The 23,705-nt window shown below is 41.5% G+C and overlaps 1 protein-coding gene across 2 annotated transcripts; it reads left to right on the top strand.

The window, feature by feature from the left end:
• Window positions 1–208: 208 nt before the first annotated feature.
• Window positions 209–22,491, top strand: ICOS (inducible T cell costimulator). 2 transcript variants are annotated; one of them, XM_005601696.4, is made up of 6 exons: window positions 221–325; window positions 1,419–1,463; window positions 15,591–15,926; window positions 16,898–17,004; window positions 18,049–18,133; window positions 20,505–22,491. In XM_005601696.4, the coding sequence occupies exons 1-6, from the start codon at window positions 268–270 to the stop codon at window positions 20,543–20,545; spliced, it is 672 nt and encodes a 223-aa protein (XP_005601753.1). In that variant the 5' UTR covers window positions 221–267; the 3' UTR covers window positions 20,546–22,491. The 2 variants fall into 2 exon arrangements, with proteins under 2 accessions (XP_001497918.3, XP_005601753.1); XM_001497868.7 differs by lacking the exon at window positions 1,419–1,463 and having other exon boundaries at window positions 209–325.
• The last annotated feature ends 1,214 nt before the right edge of the window (window positions 22,492–23,705 follow it).

A 23,705-nucleotide genomic window follows, 5' to 3' on the forward strand; every position in this document is an offset into this window, starting at 1 on the left:
GTTGGAACCAGAATGAGGGTAAAGTTTTTCTCCGTTTTCAAAATCGTCAGCAATCCATGGATTAAGCTTAACTCCCATGAGCAATAATGCCTCCAGAGAGCGGGCAACATCAATTAGGAGACGTCTCCTTGACTTGATGGTAAGTGTGACACTACGTCAACCCCCACAAACCCACTTCCTTTCTGGCAAATAGAAAACAACCGAGAGCATGAATCTGCTGTCAGCTTTGAGCACTGGAGGAGAGGGCTGTGTTTGTTTCTGGTAAACATGAAGTCAAACCTCTGCTATTTCTTTCTCTTCTGCTTCCAAGTTGAAGCTCTCACAGGTAAGTGGCCTATTCAATATCTCTTATTAAGTTCTAATTCAAGGGAACATTAGGAAAAATCAAAAGTAGAAAAATTAGGCATCAAATAGAATTTTTTCTTTGTTGGAAGTAGGAACAATTACAGAAGAGCCCAAGCAGCATGGCTAAGGGCGTTTGTCGCCCATGTCACTGTTGATGGCATCGAGTTTGCGTTGCTGCCTTTGATTCTGTGTTTTAAGAAGAAGAAAATGTTTCATCAAACCATTAAAATTTTAAATTACCAGCTGGGAGTCACCTTTAGTGGATGAAGTAGAAGCGTGGCTTGCTGTTCGCGGAGAAAGAGGACTCGTGTCAACAGAATGAAAATTAAATAGTCCTGGCATTTGGGCTGGGAATTCTTTCCGAAGGAGAAAATAAAACAGAAGGGCTTTGAAAAGACAGATTTTGATTTTAATCTTCTCTGGGTGGTCTGTTGTCAGAAGTGCCTGGGCTGCCACAGAGTTTTTTCAACACCAGTGGGTGATGTTAAAATACTCCCTAGGCCCCTACGGATGTTAAAAAAAATATTCTGAAGTCCTGGATTGTCTCTCAGATGGTATAGATCGGGCTCTATTTGAACAATTTCCATAAGGCCACCTACAACCAAATTAATATACATGCTTCTGTTGCTTCTTACTTGGTACATTTTCGTATTACTTTCATTTTATCTTTTACTCTGAGCCATGTTCTTGAGGCTGAGAAAAATGAATTTAAATTATATTTAATTGGTAAGTTCTTTTAACACTAAAAGTGAATGATCTTATCTTGAGATAAATTTTGCAGTGGTACAAAGAAATAGACTTTATTTTTCTCTCCAAAGAAATAAAAAACAAAAGCAGATTGCTCAGATGTTTGATCTTGTGGTGGCTCCAGGTGGCTCAGATGCTCTTAAGTAAAGACGAATGAGGAGTAAGTGTCTGCTTTTAATAAGGCCCAAGGGCAGTTCCGGGCTACTTCATTGTTTAACTGGGCCTTTTCTACAACCCAGTGAAGGCCTTTAGCAGCATGAACAACAAATGACTAGTGTCAGAATTCGTATTCATTCATTCATTCACTTCTCCGTTCCTTCATGCAGCACCAAGCACTCGCCGGGCAGGAGGCACTGAGGTAGCCGCTGCAGGTACACTGATGAGCAAAATCAGGCCAGTCCCTGCTCTCACGAAGCTAACAGAATGATTAATCAACCAATCCCATGAATTAATAGTAATTACGGGCAGAACTCAGTTCTTTGAGAGGATGCCACAAAGAAGCCTGTTAGACTGGTGGGTGTGGAGGTGGGGTTGGGGAGCAGGGCTCATTGAAGTCTTTCCTGTCAAAGCGGTACTTGAGCTGAGATTTGAAGAACAAGTAGGAGTGGATGGGGAGAAGGGCGTGAGGGAGGGAAGAACATTCCATACCACGAGAAGAGTAAGCGCCTGTGGCAGGAGGGAATGAAGGAAGGTCAGGGAACTTCGAGAAAGAGGATGTGCCTGAGCACAGAGAGGGAGGGGTTGGGGATGGCGCAAGATGAGGTTGGAAAGAAATGCAGAGGCCAGAGCAATCAGACTGTGTGGGCTGTGTGAAGGCTTTGGATTTTCTTCCAAACACATTGGTACAAGCCATTGAAGGATTTGTCTGTACTGCTAAAAGTCATCCTGACGTGCCAAAGCCATGAGAACGCTGGTGGCGGCGATATTGCGCCCGGGAGATCTGAATTAGCACAGCTGTTATTTCCGAGGAAGGATGGATCCAGCCTAGGTTGAATCATTTCAAGTCACCAGACTAAGCTGATGAATAAATTGTGCTTCTGGAATGATATTCGTCTTAGATTCTAATGGAATAAAACCAGTGTTCACTCTCATCACACGGAAAACCGTGACAGGCTGTTTTCCAGTTGACAGGTGGCATAGTTGAGGCACGAATGGCTAAACATTGACGGTAAATACACTAACAATCTTCAAATGAAAAATATCTTTGCCAGGCATTTATCCAGCAACTACCGTTTTTAAAAGCTCTAAACACAAGGTAAACTGAGCACTTGCTTATTTCTAATCCTGCCGACTGTGTAGCCTTTCTCATCCCACAGAAAGGCAGGCATTGTCACCTTCAGTTAATGTTTGAAGGATCTCAGACCAGGGAAGGCTAAGTGATTTGTTGCATAATTCATGGCAGAACCAGGATTAGAACTCAAATGTGCCTGACTCCAATATCTACCTTCTTTCTACACCGTGGTGGCGTGGCACAGATGAAACGTAAATCTCAAAAGACAGAAATTCTGACCAGTTTTGTTACTTGGCTGGTGAGTTGAGGTTGGAAATCATGGTGATCCTCAGTCTTCTCTTGATCTCAATGTAAAGTTTAACAAAGCTGCCTTCTTTTAATGACTCTGGAACAATAGGAGGCTCCTCATTGTGAAAGAACCTGGGGAAAATGTGAACCTCTCATTGCATTTAGAAGAAGCTCTTTCTCGACCTTATGGTCCATGGGGACCATGCGGTGACCTGATAAATTCTTGTTTTAGAATGACCGCTTTGAAAGCAGTGGAGTGGGAATGATGGACGTCAGATGGTGCTTAATAAATGTGCATGTCTCCTGATGTGTTCTGGGAGGAAGCTGGGAGGACAACCTTCAGGCTCATTTTGAGCCATGCTTTTGTCACCAAGGCACCAAAGCAGGGATTCCTGAATTCCGCCACCTCAGGAAAAACAGCCTTTGGTGTCTCCAGTACTGGTCCCTCCCCAGAGCTCAGAGAGGAGTCTGTGGGGCTTGCTGACCTTTGACCCCTCCCAGTACCCCCTTCTAGTATTCAACTGGATTTAAACAAATCCAAATTGTCAATCTTTTCTTTTGGTAGAGGAATTTAGGTCATTCTCACTCAGCATGGTAAGCCTTATTGATTTTATCCCTTCAATATGATGTTTACTTCTATTTATTTTCCTCTGTTGTAGTATCCTCTTTTTTCTCTTTTATGTTTGTTGGTATGATGAAGTTTCTGTTAACTCCCCTCTTTCCCTCCGTAATTTAGAAGGTTGACCACACTTCTTAATTGACTAAGTCATTATCACGTTCAGAGCATCTTAACAGAATGTCTATTTATTTATTATTGTATTAAAATGAATAATGACAATGCCCTTGCCTGATGCCTACGCCCCTCCCTTTGACATGAGGACGTAGGAATGTTCTTTCCTTCCTTCTCCCGTGCTGGCCCGTTAGCACATCCCTGCCCCACACGAGGGTTTTGTTAAAATAACTGAAAACCTTTAGTCATTGCTAGATTTCCTTTTACAGTATTTCTCTCCTGTTTCAAGGATTCTTCACATTTACTTCACCTGTTTTCAGCATGCTTCTTGCCATCTGTTCCTGTCTTGTGATCTCTGTTCTGATCCAATGATCAGATTTCCATTATTTTCTTCAGAGACCCCAAACTCTCTGAATCCCAGCATGAGTAAAGACGTCTTGCTTTCACTGATGGGAGACTGATACCTTTTCTGGGGATAGGATCCTGGAGTGTTGGCTGTTCTCTGAATAGTCTGTGGGTCTTCACTCATCGTCTGCTTGCCTCTAGGATTACAGAGGATGAGCTCTGTGCTAGTCTGATTCTCATTCCTTTGTAAGTAACTTAAATTCTCTAGAATCTTGTAGGCTATTCATTTCAATCTGGGGATTCAGGAATTCCAACAGGGTTGGCCTGGTTCTGTGAGTGTTTCCACGGGCATTGCTTGGGGCTGAGTAAGACCTTCCAATCTGCTGCCCTAAGTGGGGTTTTGTTGTTGTTTTTTAAATATCAGGGATAGTTTTCTCCCAGTAGTTTAATTAATTATATCTTTTTCTTTGTCTTTTTTCCTTTTTTCTAGAAATGTCTATTATTCCTATGTAAAATCTTAAATCACTTGTTCTTTCATCATTAGTGAACAAAATGGCTTTCATAACTTGCCACTGCTATCAACAACTCCCTCAGATGAAATGGAATATCATAGTTTGTAAATTACTAACAGCATTTCCCATTTCTTGGTAGAAACAGAATGTAGGTGCATAGGGAGGCCCTTAATTCTCATCCTAACTTTGCTCACTGTAAGATCCATGGACTTATTTGACCTAAAAAAATTGGCCTCAGTAGTCACAGTTGTAAACTGAGCAAAACCCCCAATTTATGCAACCTCCTTATCCCAAGTATATGAATTTGTATGGAAAAAGATTTATTGGACTTTGTGAATTTAAAAAAATATTTAAAAAACCATTTGTAGCCTTGAATACCCCCCCCCACCAAAGACTACCTTTGCTCCATAAATGGCATCTCTGTGCCACTGCTGTTATAATAAATTGGGTCTATCAAATAGTTATTTTTGGTCATTGTAAGTAAAAGAAGAATTTCGGCATTTGAAACCTTTTTATAAAAATTCAAAATTATATTTTGGAAAGTGGAACTGAAGTATGTAGAGAATATGGAATACAAATGAAAGCTATTAGTTAAAAATTTTTTTTTCACTGGTTTGGCCTGGAAGATTGATCAGAACAGACCAAGATTTGTAAGATTAAAGAGAGTCAGAAATTGAGGGGGTGAACCTCCCCTGGGTCGTGCACAGCATACTCAGGCCTGTGTCTGCTTGTCTTGAGGAAAAGCTAAGAAGAAACAGGTTGTCCTTAAGGAGGGTGACAGACTCAGAGAGTTTTGATTCAGTCAACCACTGGTTCCGAGAGAATCTTCTGTTTGTCTGAGTCATGTTGACATAGATGTGGCACTTTCAACAAGCAATTAAAGATCATTTAAATGTAACTTTTTGAGTTTGAGAAATCGAACTTTTTGTAGACATCGTTTATATCCTCCTCCAGCCCAGCATCAAAAAAATCCATTCACGAACGACAGCAACAACAAATACAACCTCTCCTGCGCTCACAGTTAGAGTTCTGTTCATTTCGTCCTGTCTAGATCCAAAGCAAAAACCTCATCCAGCTCCTGTTTGTACTTATTTATGTATGATGAAAGTTTCATGTGTATGTGAATCCATATTTTTACATTTCTAAAGGCAGGTAAGTTACAGAATAATCATTAAGAATTTAGACCTTGTTGGAGCAAGGACCCCACTGTGTTGCAGGTGCTGATACACAGGGCAGCTCAACACACAGTGGTTGATGGACGAGGATGTTGAGGGAAATCGGTGTGTTAAGCACAATGTATTGTCATATCTAAGAAATTATTTGATATATTTTTTGATGTATGATAACTCTTTCAATCACAGAATACATATATGGCATGAATGTGAGTACTACTTTAAGTATTTGGGATAATTATATACCCAGTACATCTTGAAGGAAAAGAAATATCCACAAATAACTTCCAAATCCAGCTTAACGTACTAAGAGGCTTTTAAACAGTGTGGACTCTGGTCTCAGGTTGTCTAAGTTCAAATTATGGCTCCACCACATATTGGCTGTATAACCTTGGGCCAGTTATTCAAGTCTCAGTTTCCTCACCTGTAAAACAGGGCTAAAAATAAGAAATGTGGCTTAAAAGGCAGTTATAGACATCAAATGAGATATTGCATGTAATGCATTTAACACAGCACTCAAAACATAAGAAACACTCAATGCTTGTAATTACAATGCTTGTGGTTGTTATTATTACTTTTTTGGAAGCTTTTGAAAGCTTAGATGTTTACATAGCTTCCAGAGCTATGGGGCTTCAGAGAATTGGCTGAACGTCACTCAGTTTGAGAATTTGCCTTCGGACTGCGAAGCAAGTGTTCTCCAACATTCAGTAAGCAGGCTCTCTTGCTCTGCTTTTCTTGCTCCTTTCCTCAGTGCATTGCAGGACATGGACCAACCATGCTCAGCCCCCAAATTCTTCTACACATTCATTTATTTAATATTATTGAGCTTCTAACATGTTCTAGGTCCTGGGATTATTTAGGTGACCATGTAGTCCTTATCCTTGTGAAGTTCACAGTTAAGTGAGAAAGATAGACAAAAATAATAGTGATCTAAGCTTTCATAATGCATTATAAATATACTGATGTAAGCAAAGTATTATTGAGAACATAGAGATAGGAGTCTTTGTCTAGGGGCCTCAGGGACTAATTTAAAATGATTCTTAAAGAATGAATGGGGGTTTCTAGGCAGATAAAGGAGTAATTGGATATCCTAGTCTAAGGAAACAGGAGTAAGAATGTGAAAAGAATGGCCAAAAACTTCAGTATGGCTTGAACCATGGTCCATGAGATTGAGAAAAGATTTTGTGTCATGCCAAGAAAATTGATTTTTCAAATCATAAACAATTTAATGGAGACTTTTAGGCTGGAGTGCGAAATGCTTTTTAGAAACACCTTTTTTGGGAGCAGCATTGAGGGTGGACTTGGAGGGGAAAGACTGCTGTTGAGAAGGCCAGTCAAGAAGATGCTTCCACAGTTGACGGAAGACATGAAAAGGTCCTAGACTGGCAATGGGAGTGGAGAAAAGCAATTGAATTGAAGACATATCCTTGAGCAAGAGTCAACAGGACTTGGTGACCAACTGGGTCAGGAGAGTCAGAGACGGGGAGAAATGAGGAAGACTCTGAGGTTCCAAGGGTCAGACTAGTGACCCCTTTAGAGGAAGAGCTGTGGGTTTGCGAGGGAATATTGAATTCAGTTTGGAAATGTTTCTCTTCGTGCGTCAGGGAATATCCTGATAGAGATGTTGACGGGACGTTGGAAATATCCCCTAGAGACAAGGGGAGAGGTGGGCTTGAGAGAAAGATGTAGGTTGCTGGAGTACAGATGAGAGCTGAAGCCTCAAAGTAAACAGGTTCAGCCAGTGAACACCCTGTCTGTGTGCCCAAAGGGCTGTGCACAGCAGCTGAAGGACGGGAAGTAACATGGATATTCGTGGGTGCTGATAGAATGCCCACCCCTCCCCCTCTGTGGAAGAGAGTTGGGTTTATTTCGTCTCCTGTGATTTCCCTAGCAGGACAGTTTCAAATTAATGGCAATGAAATAACTGGCAAAGTAACTTGTTTGAAAATTAATTACTTCGGGAATAGTGCTACAAAGTTTTATAACACCTCTGAGATTTTTCCATTTTCATGAAGAAAATCAGTTTTTACTAGAAGAAAATCAATTTTCCATTTTTCTTATTATATACACTTAGAGGACCAACGGTTGTTTTATCTTCCCTACAGAGCTTCCTGGAGAGTCAAAACAATTTACTCCTTTAATGTATATGCGTGTGTATATACTCTTGGCTTTTTGACTTTCTCCTTACTTTTCTTCACATTTTTTGGCTTTCTTTTCTTCAAGTGTTAAGAATTTGGGTTGGGTTTATTTTGCCTACCCTTCCTGCAAATTTCCATCACTTCTTTATAGTATGGATGGCTTTGAAAAACAATGTGAATATAAAAATGATGCATATATAAAAGTCTACTAATCAGGACTCTAAAAATTTTAGCTAGTAGACTCAAAAGAAATGACATTGCTTTTATGAAAGGTGAAAAAAGTGGTAGAAAGCACATTTTTTAAATGCCACAATTTCTTCGTAAAAGATCAAATGTAACAAGAACCTAATATAAATATTGCAATTTTTAAAATTTCTCCTCTTATGCTACATTCATGTGCTGTGCTAAGCTAAAGCTTATCATTGTTGGATTACAGAAAACGTGTTTAATAAGCACTATCAGTAATTGCGAACTCAGGAGATCTTATCTCTCTGTGACTCTGAGGCCTTTGTGGAGGTTTGTGGTTAGCAGTCTGAATTAAGGAGAGTCAAGTTGAATTGCTGATTTGTCTTGCACCCTGCCGCGTGGTGTGGGTTTTTGCCAAAAGCTTTTCAACTGGGAGAATACAACTGCATACAAAGAGTCCTGGCAGGATGGTTCCAGCAAGACCATCTCATACTGAAGAAATGAAATAGTTTAGATATTCAAAGAATCAACTTGCAAATAAAGTTCTGAACCATAGCGTAATTCTCAGGTGAATGACCTTTTCTTCAGAGATTTTCTTAACAGCCTTTTAAGAAGAAGATGCAAATGCTCTTATCATTTAAAAAATGTGAAAACCTGAAAAAGTCACCCAGCACTAAGACTCTGGTTTTACTCTTGAAAACATTAGCCTATTGATACCAACAGTTATGTTATAAAAATCATAGCAGCAGTTCACAGGTTTGAGCCTTTGTTGGGAAGACTGCAGCCTGTAGACACGGTAGTCGTGCGACGAAGAGGATCCAGCACCTGTTCTCTCGAGGACTCGGAATCTAGGAGTACCAGCAAGGAGTAAATGGATACGGCAGCAAGACAAAAACTAAGACTTAATAATCAGATTTTAAAACTAATCACCCCAGGAGTCAAGAGAACATTTTCTTATTTGTGTTTTTAGGAGTGCATTAAATGCTAGAGGATATAGCATGGTGTTTATATCACAAATCTCTAACATGCTGTGGTTATGAGACGTCTCGGTGTGTTAGAACAATTGTTGGCCCAGCGGCCCCTGTCCTGGCCCTCTGTTGGGCAATCTTAGCGACTGCTCACTCTGGAGGATCCAGATAATCAATCAGGTTTAAACCTGTCCTCCCCTCTCCAGAGAATCATCAACCATCTTAACAAGTTTTATGAACCTAGTGGACATTTATAGGTAAAGAACCTGTTTCTTTAAAGCTCAGACATATAATTTGCATTAGAATCTGACATCCTACTTGAGGAGGTGTCTTTTATGCTTGATTGTATATTTGTGTGCACTTGTTTCCAGAAGAAAGGCAACATGGTGTAGCTAACCCTGGGATCATGTCCCAGCTATAAGCTGTGTAATCCTGGGCAGGATACTCACTTTTCTGGCCCCAGATTAGCTTGATAAATGTAAATGTAAAATGTAAAACGAAAGGCTGAATTGGGCCATTTCTAAGAGCCCTTCTAATTCTTACATTCTATATTCAAGACTTCATCTCCCCAGATTTATAACATCAATGAAATCTACATATTCATTTGTTCATCCATCCATCCATACATCCATCCATACATCCATCCAATCAATATTTATTGTGACTAACTGCATACCAGGTGCTATTGTAGATACCCGGGATGGATTGGTGAAAAAAATCAACAAGGTCCCTGACTTTCCAACTTGAATTAGAGTGGGGTGGCCAGACAACAAACAAGTGAAGAAATAAATCAGACATTTTCAGGCAATGATAAATACTTTATCTCAGGTAATATTCTATAAAGTGATAGGGATGCACTTTGGATTGACCAATGGTTGCTGGAGGAGTAAGAGGCAGCTATAGGAAGATCAGAAAGAACATTCCAGGCAAGGAAACAACAAATTCAAAGCCCTGGGAACCAGCTGTGTCTGTCTGGGGAATAGAAAGAAGAGTAGTGTGACTGCAGTGTAGTGAATGGTGGGTATAAAATGGTGTTGGACAGCTAGGGTTGGTCATGCAGGTTGTGGAAACCAGGGCAGGAGTTGGACTTTATTCTAAGTGAGATGGGAAGGCCCTGGATGTTGATAAGCAGGGCAATGATGTTATCTGATTATGTATGTTCAAAGAATGTTCTGGCTGCCCTGAGGAGAATAGATGGTGCAAGAGTGAGAGCAGAAAGTTAGGCAGTTCTGGAGTCCCAGATAGAGATGAGGCTGGTTTGCGTGAGTTGCAGTTTAGATGGAGGAGAAGTAGATAGATTCTACCAGACATGAAACAGAGGCACAGGAAGTTAGACCTTCTTCCTGTAGGCAGATCTGGACAGCGATCCTGTAGGACTTAGTCTGGAGTGACCAGGGGCCAGCTTTACATGGCTGCTGCTTTCGTTACACTTCTCTTGACTGTTGCTAGTGTCACTTCAACCTTAGATTGAACCCCAAATCTTCATGCATCCAAAAAGTGGTGTGACCTCAGACAGATAATCTAACCTGTCTGGGCCGTTGGTTGACTGTACATGGAAGAATCAGGCTTGCTGGATGATTTCTAAGTTTACCAGGTCTGAGCGTGTGTGATGCTGGGCAGAGGTTGAACCATATTACAGGAGCACGGGTGTGAAGGTGAGGGTGTTTACAGGGTGTCTGAAACATGGGCAGACAGGGTATATGAGGATTTATGGATGTTGGAGATGGAGATGGGATGTTAGGGAGAGTGAGGAACGTGTCAAAGATAGTGTGAGAGAGGATATTTTGGAGGATTATTTTATATTAAGAGATGGTAGATGAAGAAAATTTAAGCGTGAGACAAAGGAAGGAAGAGATTGGTGAGGGGGGAAACGCAATTTTTAACTACTGCTACAGTAGAGCGACTGACCAAATTTGATACCCAACCAATCAAAACAGACACTGGCTATAAAAACTGGTGCTATCATACTAGTACTCCTGGTTGAATATTAGACTTGGAGATGAGAACCCCAGGGAAGGTGGAGAAAAGATTCTAGCTGCTTCTTCAGTTATAAGAAACTTGTGTGTTCAGATTTTCCTTAACTTGTCTGTCTATTCATGAAATGTTTTAGTCATGGTTGTAGTAGTGATCTGCTTTGACACTGCTCTTCAAATGTCACCAAGGCTAAGGGGAATTTGTGATCAGGCGTTGGAGCACACCTGTTCTATAGGTGCCAAGGTAACTAGGGAGCAATTGGTCAGATGCCGTATCTGGTTCCTTTGATTGAAAACAGTTAAACCGCAGATTTCGAGTTGCCAAATGGCTTTCCAGCTAAAAGGAGTAAGCACTAGGGATACAAAAACTTCCTATCAACACAGTGAATAATAAAAAGGCGACTCAGGCAGTTTTTAGACTAAAAATGAGAAAATGAAAAATTCAGCCTGTCCAGTAGAAATGACACTTTGGAACCCCCAGTGACTTCTCTGACGTCAGTGGCATGCACCCTTGGCGCTGCCACTGGGGCAAAACTGTGGGAGTCTTCCTAGCCACAGCTGAATACTTTTATGGGCAAGGAAGGTAGTCTCATTAGTTTTCATTTCTCCTGGCTCCCTGGAACAGCCCAGTATTATGCTGGGGCAGAGACAGGATTATGGGAACATGACTTCTCCTCTGGAGGACCCAACAGCAAAGCAATGGCTCTCTCAGTTGTTTGTGATCTCATCTGAATATGTTCTGATCCTGGATCCAGAGGGAATAAGTGTTGGAAAGAACTTTAAGAGATTTTGGTCTCATTTCCTTTTTCACAGATGAAGAGACTGAAGTCCAGAGGGGTTCCCTAGTCACAGAGGCTTGCTAATGGCAAAGCCAGAATTTGCCTCTGGTTTCCTTGGGAACCGCTGCATTGGACTTCCACCGACGATTACATTTTATCTTGGCGTTTGGTTATAAGTCACAGCATGGGCACAAGAGGGGAAAAAGCTGCTGACAAACCATCTTGAGAAACAGAAGACACTGCGTCTACCACTGTGTGTGCACACGGCGGCCGCAGACACTTTTGCTCCAAGATCTCTTTGTGGTTTACTGGCTGCCATTCTCAAGTCCTTGGGAAATTTGCTCTGAACGTTTCTAAAGGAACTGAGAACCAGCCCCCTGATTTTAATGTCTGCAGCAGATGGTAGAGACATAAGTGTCAAAACAACAGTAGTGCAACAGAATCTACTTTCAGACAAGCATGTCCGCAGGCAACACCCCTTTCGTTCTCATGGCCTGGGGACTGCTCCTCTTCTCAGGGCGTTGCTTCCTTCCCCTTTGGCTTTTGCTTACCTTGTTCCTTCTGTTTTTAAAATGAAACAAGCATTATTTTCCTTCTATATACTTTTAAAGATTTTAATTCTAGGACAAAACCACTATACAGAAAAGTGAACAAATGTCAATGTACAATTTAATGAATAATTATAAAGCGCACCACCGCACTCCCACAGTCACTACAGGTCAAGAGATGAAACATTGTCAGCACACAGAAGCCTTTCCACTCTTGCGCTTTCCTTCCTGATCCCAGCTCTTCTCCTCCTTTATACACACTATGAGATGGAATTGTGTGATATTCACTTAGATTATATCTTCTGTTCCTATTCTTTCAGTCATTAAGCAAGAAATCGCAATATGTGTGCTTTGCTTATCAAATTTTCAAGTTACAAATACCTTCACTATTCTCCTCGACAGTATATTCTGGGTTGACAGGTCATTTCTTTCAGCACATTGAAGATATAAGACCCAATTCTACTGTATCATGGCTTTTATTGTTGATGTTGAGACATCACCTGTCAGTCGAATAGCTGCTTCTTTGAAGGTACTCAATCTCTTTTCTCTGGCTGCTTTTAGGATTTTCACTATGGTATATCTAGACGTGCATGTTAAAAAAAATCTACTTGTGGGGCTGGCCCAGTGGTGCAGTGGTTAAGTGTGCACATTCCGCTTTGGTGGCCCGGGGTTTGCCACTTTGGATCCCACGTGTGGACATGGCACAGCTTGGCAAGCCATCCAGTGTAGGCGTCCCACATATAAAGTGGAAGAAGATGGACACAGATGTTAGCTCAGGGCCAGTCTTCCTCAGCAAAAAAAAAAAGAGGAGGATTGGCAGCAGATGTTAGCTCAGGGCTAATCTTCCTCAAAAAAAAAGAAAAAGGAAAAAAAAATCTGCTTGTGATTTGTTGGGATTCTTGAATCTGTGAATTACGGCTAATTCTGAATAATTTTTCTAACCTATTTTCCAGTTCATCAGCTCTCCCTTTAGCTTGTCTATATGATCTTAACCTATCCATTGAGTTTTAATCTCAGTTAGTGTGGGGGTTTTTTTGCCTGTCTAATCGATTCTTCTTCAAATTAGTTGACTTTTTTTTTGAAATTTCCTATGCTGTGCAGATATTATTACACCTTTATCTTTTACTTCTATTTTGGAGATCTGATAATTCAAATATGCAATTACTTGTGGGTTTGTTTCTGTAGTCTGCTGCTTTTGTTATCGTGTTTCCTTGCATGTCTGATTATTTTTATGGTGTACTTATTGTATTTAAATATTATTTGTAGAAAGGACTTGAGGCCTAGGATGTAAATTTTTTCTCTCTGAAATAGTTTGCATTTTTACTTTCAAAAACCTAGGGGTAATAATAGTCCAAAATCATCTTAAACAAAGTTCAAGGATTGAAGTTTTCTGGACCATTGAAGTGATTTGAAGCTGGGCTTCAGTCCGCATGAGTGCTGGTTTTCTTCTGGCTTACCTGTACTCCAAGGATGAAACTCTTCGGAATCCCAGATTGTTAAAGGGAGGGTCTTCTACTGGATTTCTCACTGTGTAGACTCTGGGAGCTGAGAGAGAAAAACAAAAGTCTGAATCTGGGAAACAGCAAATGCTCCTAGAGTAAAAGCAGCTTTCCAGCTCTGTTCATCTCTCTGGGCTCTGGTTCTTCAAATTTAACCTAGTAATTTTTCTTCCTTTTGTCATTTCTTTAATCCTTTTAATAATATTTTTAGACACTTTTTTCAGCATTTTTGGTTGTTTTGATGTGGGAATCAGTTGAATAATCTGGACATAACTGAAAAGTAGGACACATGTATTTTCACAATCAAATTCCCTGAGTCAAAAATCTCTTCCCTAGTAATATGAGAGATATCAATGAAAGCCTAGAGGTGTTAGGGAAAATGAGTAACGGTGGTGAATCTTCAATAAGCTTACGGCAGCCAGTGCGAGCAGACTTGTGGCGTAAGGCTAGTTCTCTTATAAATTGGAGCAGTTCTTCTGGACAGCAGTATGGCAATACGTAGTGTTATAATGATGTTTAAACATTTTGACCAAATGTCATAATATTTACATAAAACCAAAATGCTAAAAATAACCCCGATATCCACCATTAGTGGAATGCTTTAATAAATTATGATAGATTAGCATCATGGCCTGTTATATAGTCACTAAGAAGAGTAATTATGATGACTATGTAAAAAATGGAATATTTATGATATAACATTCACTGACAATAGCGGAACACAAAATAGTATGTCCATTACATAAAACAAGTATAAAGAGCAAAAATACACAAATGATATTTCTATTTCACTGGAGGACTAGGTAATTGTTTTTTCTTAAAAATTCTTTATGAGCCTCCCTTGATGGCCTAACGGTTAGAGTTTGGCATGCTCCGCTTTGGCAGCCTGGGTTCACTTCCAGGCATGGAACCACACCACTCGTCTGTCAGGAGCCATGCTGTGTTGGCAGCTCACATAGAAGAACCAGAAGGGCTTACAGCTATATACACCTATGTACTGGGGCTTTGAGGGGGGGAAAAAGGAGGAAGATTGGCAACAGATTGGCTCAGGGCGAATCTTCCCCTGCAAAAACAACAACAACAATAAAAACAACAACAAAAATGACTACATTGCCAGGGAAAAGAAATACCAAAGACTTAAAAAATGTTGTTTAGACTTGTTGCATACTTTTCTCAAGAAGAAAGACAGAGATTTCCAAACTTAAGTAAAGTACTGTTGTGCTAATAATTTTTCCCAATTTCTGCATGAAACTTTCTCATATTAAAAAAAGAAAAAGAGGAGAGAAAAAGGAAAAAGGAAGGCAAAGAACACTTTGCACTTAAAACCCAATAACTCGGAATCTGCAACCAGGCCAAAACCATTTCTGGTCTCCCCTCTGTGATCCCTCCGCAGCTCACAAAAACAACCTTGGCTTCCTAAAAGCTCAAAATTTATTTTAGAAATGAAAAACTAAACAGCCCCCTGGGGTTTCCCTTTGTTATCGGACCTCGATTCAGTTTTGATGGACGAGGTTCAGAGAAGACACATTTCTGTCATTTGAAAATGCTTCATCCGTTCTTTCGCTCTCTAGTGGGAGGGTACAGTCTAAATGTATACCGTCATTCATTTTTAGCTTAAGCTGTTTCGTACTTTTCAGAGTTTTTGTCCTAAACCACATCTTTCCTCAAACCTTTCCTTGTTTAAGTGTTAATCCTTCTCAATTTCAATTTTAAAAGTCACTGCTAAAGTGGCATCTTCTGATTCTCCGCTCAAAATTAGACCCCAAGCCAGCAGCTTTATTCCAGTAGCACTCCACTCCTTGCACGAGCGATGGGGCGTTACTGCCTATTTATTTGCTTACCATCTGTCTCCAATAATCAAAGCTGCCGGAGGGCAGGAACCAATCTGTGTGATTCCTACCGTGCCTGTGTATCATTCAATGTGTTATAGATTATATGCTCACATATGACATGCACAGATCTGGTTAGGTTTCTCTGGGGCACAGTTTTCCCTTTGGCTGTGAAGTTCTTTCATTTTGGGGCACGAGAGGGGACTTTATGAAGAGATGACTTCTGTGTTCAAATATGATGATGAGCACAACATATTCACAGAGCGTTATGTTTCCTCGGTTTTCTTTCTTTTTATCCAGGGAAAATTGGTGATTCTGCCAAGTCGGACATGTTTATAGCTCATGACGGGGGTGTCCAAATTTTATGCAAATATCCTGAGACCGTCCGGCAGTTTAAAATGCAGTTGCTGAAGGGGATGCAACCACTTTGCAACCTCACGAGGATGGAGGAGAGTGGAAACACGGTGTCCGTCAAGAACCTGCAGCTCTGCCAGTCTCAGCTGTCCAACAGCAGCGTCTCTTTCTTCCTGTATAACCTGGACCGTTCTCATGCCAGCTACTACTCCTGCAAACTCCTCATTTTTGATCCTCCTCCTTTTCAAGAGATTGTTAGCACAGAATATTTGCATATTTATGGTAAGATGTTGTTTGCATTTGCCAGACTTAACAGTACATACGCATTTTGACAATTTCCTCACCAATGAAAATAATGAAACAAATAAATATATTTTGTGTTGGAGTTCATTTAGGTGCTTTGATGGCAATCATTTATGATGAAAATATGCTAGAGATGATTTATTAATAATAATATAATTAGCATTAATCAGTAATAAGCAATTTAATCACGTAGACTGCTGAGTTAGAAATAGGTCATGTTGTCTTTAAAACACATATGCCATTAAAATCAGGGAAAAGAATTTAAGACAAATACTCAAACCCATGTCTTAATGGCTATTACCTCTATTTACCTAATGTTTAAGGTTTGGGTTTTGTGCTGGATTTGAAGTGAGAGATGATTGAAAATAACAGTTGTAGGGGGCCAGCCCCATGGCTGAGTGGTTAAGTTCACGTGCTCCACTTCAGCAGCCCAGGTTCACAAGTTCAGATCCTGGGCAGGAACCTATGCACCGCTGATCAAGCCATGCTGTGGCAGCATCCCACATAGAAGAACTAGAAGGACCTACAACTAGAATATACAACTATGTCCTGAGGCTTTGGGGAGAAAAAAGAACGAGAGAAAGATTGGCAACAGATGTTAGCTCAGGGTCAATCTTCCACACCAAAAAAACCCAACAAGGCTTGCTTAGAATATAATAGTTTTACTTTCCCTACTTACACTTTTGCAAAATAGAGACAGATAAGCCCTTTGTTACCCACATTTGTAAACATATATGTACACAGAGTCTTTTAGGTTTTAGTTTTGGATCCTTGCTGTAATACCAAAATGATGTTATTTACCATTTAGTGGATTTCATGATTGTGATGAAGAAAAGCGTCATTTGATTAAACAGCTCTTTTAAGTTTGGTAAAAGAACTTGAGATTCAGCACGGAAAGAGGAGATTTGATTCTCAGAGTTTTTCCTTAACGTGTCTTTTTCCCGACCCAGAATCACAGCTCTGTTGCCAGCTGAAGCTCTGGTTGCCCATAGGATGTGCGGCTTTTCTGGTGGTCTACATTTTTGCCTGTGTCCTTATATGTTGCCTTGTAAAAAAGGTGAGCAATTTCTACCTTTTCTTGCATCTGTTTTACTGAGGAATACCAGTGGTTATTTACTCATCAAAGTACGTGTTGCTCTTGCCAGATTAATTTGATCAATAGGTAGACCATTTCTTTTCCTCAAGATATATCTACTAATTATATTACTAACTTGGAACAAAGGTTTATTTGTTTTATAGCCACTTTATTCCAAAAAAGATTCAATGGCTTACAGAGAGATGTATTATTATTATTCTTCAAAAGAGATAAGGAAATTGGGTCCAAGGAAGACAAGAAGTCAGGGGGAAGGTTAAAACATAAAAATAGATGCTTCTGGCTTCTAAAAATTATTAAACGTGGGCTGCAAATTTGATTCTAAGCTTCCTAAGAGGTCAGGGCAAAGAGGAAAGAATTAGTTATAAGTTTCACTCAACTGGTCAATTGAAAAACAATGAGTGAGAAAGTCCTATAAGGTGCCAGGAGCAGCTAAGAAGGAAATGGCCAGCTACTTTTCCTGGTAAGTTATTAGGACTTCCTGCTTTTAAAGAAAACCACTGAAAAGTAAGCAGAAAGATAAAACAACACCAACCGTCACGACAACAAAAATCTCTCTGTGCTGGGGGGCATGCTGGTTAGTCTTTCACGATGTGGGTTCTTAGTGAAAACACTTAGACCTTTGTGCATATTCTGCAAGTCTGCTGATGCTCCAGCATGTCCACAGGGTCATCACTGAGGAGGGGGTGCTGTCTGTGCAGAATGGGACTTGACGAGAGAGACCAAGAAGGAAGAGAGTGGGGTAGGGCCCACGATCTCAGTCTAGGGAGGAAGGAAAAATAAAGGCAAAATTGAGGAAGGAAGTTCAGCAGAAAGCTCTTTTTATTTAAAGCCCTTTTCCTACTTAGCCTGAAGTCAGGAGCCTAGGTCACATTATAGCACTGCTGTTACATACGACTTCATCAGAGAACAGAGAACAGCCAAAACAAACAGCAGCAGCAACAGCAAACCAGGGCTGGAGATGGGGAAGAGCAGCGGACAAACCATGTTTCTGCCTTTTTCTTCCAGAAGCCTCGCCCCAGTGTGCACGACCCTAATAGTGAATACATGTTCATGGCTGCGGTGAACACGGCTAAGAAGCCTAGACTCGCAGGTACAGCTCCACTGGGGCTTTGGGGAAGGGAAGGGCGCTTCACATTAAGCCTGGAATTTTAATTTTAAAGAAAGGGAAACTGTCTCTCAAGCCTAATTTTAGTATTTTTTTGTGAAAATCTGAATTTTCACTTTCGCTGAATTTATGCTTTCTGAAGTACATTGAAAGCAAACAAACAGTAAGTTTGTAAAAGCACTAATAAAAATAAACAGACAAAAGTTCATAAGCCACTATTGTATCAAGGCAGTTTTCCAATTAATATTTCAAAAATTGGGATGATTCTAAGTCTTCCTTGTCAAAAATGCAAATTACTGGGGCCGGCCTGGTGGTGCAGTGGTTAAGTTCGCACGTTCTGCTTTGGTGGCCCGGGGTTCACTGGTTTGGATCCTGGGTGTGGACATGGCACCACTTGGCAAGCCATGCTGTGGTAGGCGTCCCACATATAAAGTAGAGGAAGATGGGCATGGATGTTGGCTCAGGGCCAGTCTTCCTCAGCAAAAAGAGGAGGATTGGCGGCAGATGTTAGCTCAGGGCTAATCTTCCTCAAAAAAAAAAAAAAAAAGCAAATTACTGAGTGAGGCACTGTGAGGCTCCACAGACATATGCCGATTTTAGACTGAGATGTGGAAGAGAGATCTGGGCTGGTGCCACCAAAGGCAAGAAGGAGAAATCGGTGAAGATATGCAGTTATTTCGATGTAAGGAATGTGCAGGTTTAGGGGGCCTGAGTGGCCGCAGAAGGCCAGTTAGGTGGGACTTGGACATTTTCCATTGAGAGTGAGTTTTGTCAACTTGAGTGCTGTCATGTTGAGGAACATCCAGAAAGTCTGAAGCATCGATTGTGGAAAATTTGTATGCCTTCTGCCTTTGAGGTTGCAATGACGTGAGGCAGATAGTGAGACAGACACCACTGCCCTTCTGTCAGCACTCAGTGGTGAAGGACTGTACAAAAGAGATGCCCACAGCATCCAGTTGTCATGAAATTGTAGCACGGGAAGGGAGCTAAGTGTTCCTGTAGTCCACCTCCTTATCTTTCAGATGAGAGAAACTGACTCTCCAGGGTGTTCAGTGACTCCTTTGGTGACCCAGAGAGTGAAGACGGTGGCTTTGACCCTAGAGAAGAACTTGTGTTTCATTACTTTGCTATCGAAAAAAAATCTTTTCTCTCAATCTCCGTGCTCACAATAATGTATTCTGTCCTAGTTTGGGCCCCTGGAGGCAGACCCTGAGACAGAGATCTGGGTGCAAGTAGTTTACTTGGATGGTGACCCCAGGAAGAAGCGGTGAGGGAGCAGGGAGAGGGAGCCAGACAGGGAGGGAAAGCAATGAAGGTTGCAGTACCAACGTCTCGCAGAGGCCGCAGGAGCTCTGAGACGTGTGCAGAGGTCTCCCAGAAGTGTTCTTCAGAAGAATAGGAAGTGGGGCATTTATCCAGCGGCTCCCATCCCCACCGGCTTGGGATTGCCTGCAGGGGGCATTAATTCCCCCTCGTCCTTGAGCTGCACCAGGTTCTCCGGATGAGTCTGCTTTCAAGTCTTCAGAGAAAGCCCTAAGGCAGAAAAGCAGAGAAACGCATGGGAGGGCTGTTTTGCTAGAACGGTCAGCGAGTGCAGAAGTGTCCGCCCCAGCTGCAGCTGGAATCAAAGTTCGGCAGTTTCATAGCCACCTACCAAGCCTAGCACATGCCTTGCAATGAGAGGTGAACAAACAATAGCTGTGAAAATGGCCAGAGCACAAACTTCTCGAGGATAGGCAGGGTCTTCCATCTGTATTCTGGAAGCATTATGCACACACAATTCCAAGCAGAGCACGACTCAGCACTTCCGCAAAATAGGCTTCATGCAATTTCTGGAGGATGGGTCCCCAGAGAGTTGACTCTACAGGCTTAGCACACAACAGGTGCTCAAGAGTTGTTTATTAAATAAATAAATGAATATTTCATCTAAGTCAAATATTTATTGTATGATTATTCCATGAATAGCGCTGTGCTGAGTAACGTGTGTTGGGCAGAGGAAGAGGAGACCCAAGACAGTCCTTGTCTTCAGTTTGTAATGCCATTGGGAGAGGTGGTGTGTTTGCATGGAAGGTGGAGTCACGTGATAGTGTCAGAAGTACTCAATTGCAAAGTGTAGAGTTCACATGATGTGTGTTATAGGAGTCGAGAGGGGGCTGGGGTAAAACTTCATGGAAAATGTGGAACTGCTCCTGGGTCTTGAAGCATAAAGAAGAGTTTGGATGGGGTGTGCGTGTGTATGTGCATACGTGTGTGTGTGTGTGTGTGTGTGTTCACAAGAGGCAGAGGAAAGGAGAAAGTTTGTTGAAGGCTATTGGCACATGGAGAGCTTGCTATTCTTATTAAATTTCTGTTACAGATGTGAGCCGTCATTTGGAACTCTCTGGCACCCAGGCGTGAAACCCGTTGGCCAGCTCCCTCCAACTTGAAGTGCAAGATTCCCTCATTTCCTGGACCACAGAGAATCTGACTTGATTTGACTACATACATCTTCTGCTCATGTTTGGTTCAATCTGGCCCAGTGACTCTATCAGTCAATAGGGGTCTTAACAGACTGCCTCAGTCCTGTTGAGTTCTCTCAAGACAAACACCCTCTCGCAACTAGCTTTATAGAAAGCCCGGCTCATGTGTGCTCAACAAATAGACCTCACTGGGGCGAATGCCTGTCTGCACATCTGCTTCTAGCAATGCGCCAGCTAGTAAAACAGACACATCTACAAAAATTTTTTAAAGAATGTGCAAAGCAAAAGGGCAGCCCAGGGCCAGCATCTGTCCATGTTTCACTAACAGACTACCTCTTCTTCCTGTAGAGATGGGCATTCCTTTTTCAATCAGACAGTAGTTATTTGATTTCTCAAGCGTAGATGTGTAACTGCAGCATGCTGATGCGTTAGTGCACAGCGCTCTTCTGCATCTTCCGAACCCCCAGTGACCACTCCACCAAGAGTTTAGATGCCTCTTCTGCCCTCAGTTTTCTTTTTTAAAAATGCTTCTACATGCCTACTTGACAGACACTCTGAGTAGGGAGCTATGTCTACATTTTTCCCTCTGCTGCTCAATTACATAGATATACAGTTGCAGCCTAATGAACACATCTTGCCTATATTTTCCCTAAAAGCATATTTTTGCTCCGGAAAGACATCTTATTTATCTTCTTTTCCCAAATTTAGTTAAAATGGTTTACTTTGTTGACTTGTTGACATTAGTGGTAGGAAACATTGCCCAGAATCAAAAGCGACTTCATTTTATGATACTGTTTTCTACCATTATATATTTTTTCATGGTGCTATTAATTGCAAGTTAGGCCTTTTTTGTAGATCATATTAAAATCGCAAACAAACCGACAGATCCACCTTCCACAGTCCAGCACTGTCCTGGGGTGAGAGCCAATGATCCGTTCAGCCGAGAGCAGCAGCTCCCTGGGCTACCGGCAAACTGCAGCCGCGCTGCCTCTGGGCTTGACAGGCTGGAATGGCCCCCATGGGCCCGGAGCAGCCGTCCAGACCTGGGTGGCATTCCAAGGCCTGAGAGACTCTCTTGAGCCAGGGACAACCAGGTGCTCTTGCCCCCAGAGGCTGAAGTCACCCTGGGGACCACAGTGGGTCTGCCTGCACTTGTACCTCCAGGATCTACAAAGAAGCATAGATGTGCCAGGGGACCTCAGCATGATCCATTCTCCTAGAAACCATTCAGCCTGGAAACTGGCCCTGGCCCTTCGAGATAGTCTTCCTTTGAATATGATTTGATTGGAAAGATTCTTAAACACATGTAATGTGGTTATTCTTAGCTGAAATATTTTCTCCACTTTGTGTCTGCATGACCAACCAAGGCTTCTGAAGCAGCCAGTGTGTATGCAACAATATTTTTAACTTTAGGTAAAATGAGATGATTTACTAGTTTTAAAATTTGTAGTGGCCTGCTTATACTTTACTTTAAAAGTGAGACCTAACGTGTCATTACGCACGCTTATATTGTTTTAAGCGTGTGTAGTGCTGGATGTGTACAGTACAGTACTGAAACTGTAATTTGAATCAAGTATGGTGTTCTCTGTTTCCAGCTCATGTGGATGCCCAGCTGGCTTTGCGGAGGTGTTCCTGAGTCGTTTGCAGTTTTCTGGGGAGGGTGGGGGCGGGTGGGCAGGAGACCCTCCTTGTGGCCGGGTGGCCTGGTTGTCAGAGTTGTGCCCTAAAGAATCCTCACCCTCAGTACTGGATATTTCACAGAGAATTATTAAAGGGTACAATTTCTGTTAAATGAAAACTGGTCTTAAGAGGAGCTAATTATGAAATAGATTTTAGCAATAGTAGGAAACTAAAGAATAAACATTTGATATTTGGCAACTGAAATACACCTGACTGTTTTCTTGGGGGAGGGAAAAGATTACTGTAGCAGCACTTGTAAATTTGACCTTGTTCTTGAACGTGGTTGGGTTGCTTGGCACAGTTGGTCTTTTCATTTTTTAAAAATATTTTGAAACAACCGCAAACTTATAAAAAAGTTGGAAGTACGGCAAAAGGACTGTTCTTTTCCTGAGTAAGTTTCTGACCTAATGCTCTGTCACCTCTGAATAGTATGTATTTCCTATTCACAAGAGAACTCTCCTCCACAGCCACAATAAACCATCAACATCACAAAATTAATGTCAATATGTTGCTGCTGACTAATCCTCAGACCGCATTCCAGTTTTGCAAGGTGTCCTCATAATGTATTTTATAGCAAAGAATCTATCCAGAATCTCCCTTTGCGTTTCGTTGTCACATCTTTGTTGTGTACTTCAGTCTGGACAGTTCCTCAGGCCAGACTTTTACGGCCTTGGCTCTTCTGAAGATTATAAGCAGTTATTTTGTAGAATGTCTTTCGGTTTGAGTCAAGTCTGATGTGTCTTCATAATTAAAATCAGGCTATTGATCTTCAGCAAAAATAGCACAGAAGTCATGCGACATTCTATTTTTTTTCTTTGAGGAAGATTAGCCCTGAACTAACATCTGCCACCAATCCTCCTCTTTTTGCTGGGGAAGACTGGCCCTGAGCTCACATCCGTGCCCATCTTCCTCTACTTTATATATGGGACGCCTACCACAGCATGGCTTGCCAAGTGGCGCCATGTCCTCACCCGGAATCTGAACCGCTGAACCCGGTGCTACCAAAGTGGAACATGTGCACTTAACCGCTGCCCACCGGGCTGGCCCTGCTTCATTCTTTTAATTGCATCTAATCAAGTGACTCATAATCTCGGTTTGTTACATTGCTGATAATGTTCATTTTGATCACTTAACTAAGGCAGTGTCTGTCAAACTTCCCAACTGTGAAATACTCTTTCCTCGTTATGGTTAATAAATAGTTTCTGTGGAGGAAATTTGAAATTTTGGACACCTTCTGTTCCTTATGAAAATTTCAATTTATTCTTTTGTTCATTTATATTTCTATGGTTTCCTATTTTGTTCAATGGGTAAACGCTTGTTGCTATCATTGCTGTATTTTGATGTTTAAATTGTCCCATCCTTGGCCAGCGGGAGCCTATTCAAACTGGCTCTGATGTCCTTCCACTTCATCCCCAGCA

Source organism: Equus caballus, chromosome 18 (assembly GCF_041296265.1).
Source record: "Equus caballus isolate H_3958 breed thoroughbred chromosome 18, TB-T2T, whole genome shotgun sequence".
In the NCBI taxonomy this organism is placed as follows: Eukaryota; Metazoa; Chordata; class Mammalia; order Perissodactyla; family Equidae; genus Equus; species Equus caballus.

Bases quoted from the DNA above. Each gene is read 5' to 3' on its own strand.
- ICOS (XM_005601696.4), top strand. From the start codon at position 268: ATGAAGTCAAACCTCTGCTATTTCTTTCTCTTCTGCTTCCAAGTTGAA. The intron at 1,464-15,590 runs GTACACTGATGA...CTTTTTATCCAG, and splicing joins CACTGAGGTAGCCGCTGCAG to GGAAAATTGGTGATTCTGCC. The intron at 18,134-20,504 runs GTACAGCTCCAC...TTTCTGTTACAG, and splicing joins TAAGAAGCCTAGACTCGCAG to ATGTGAGCCGTCATTTGGAA.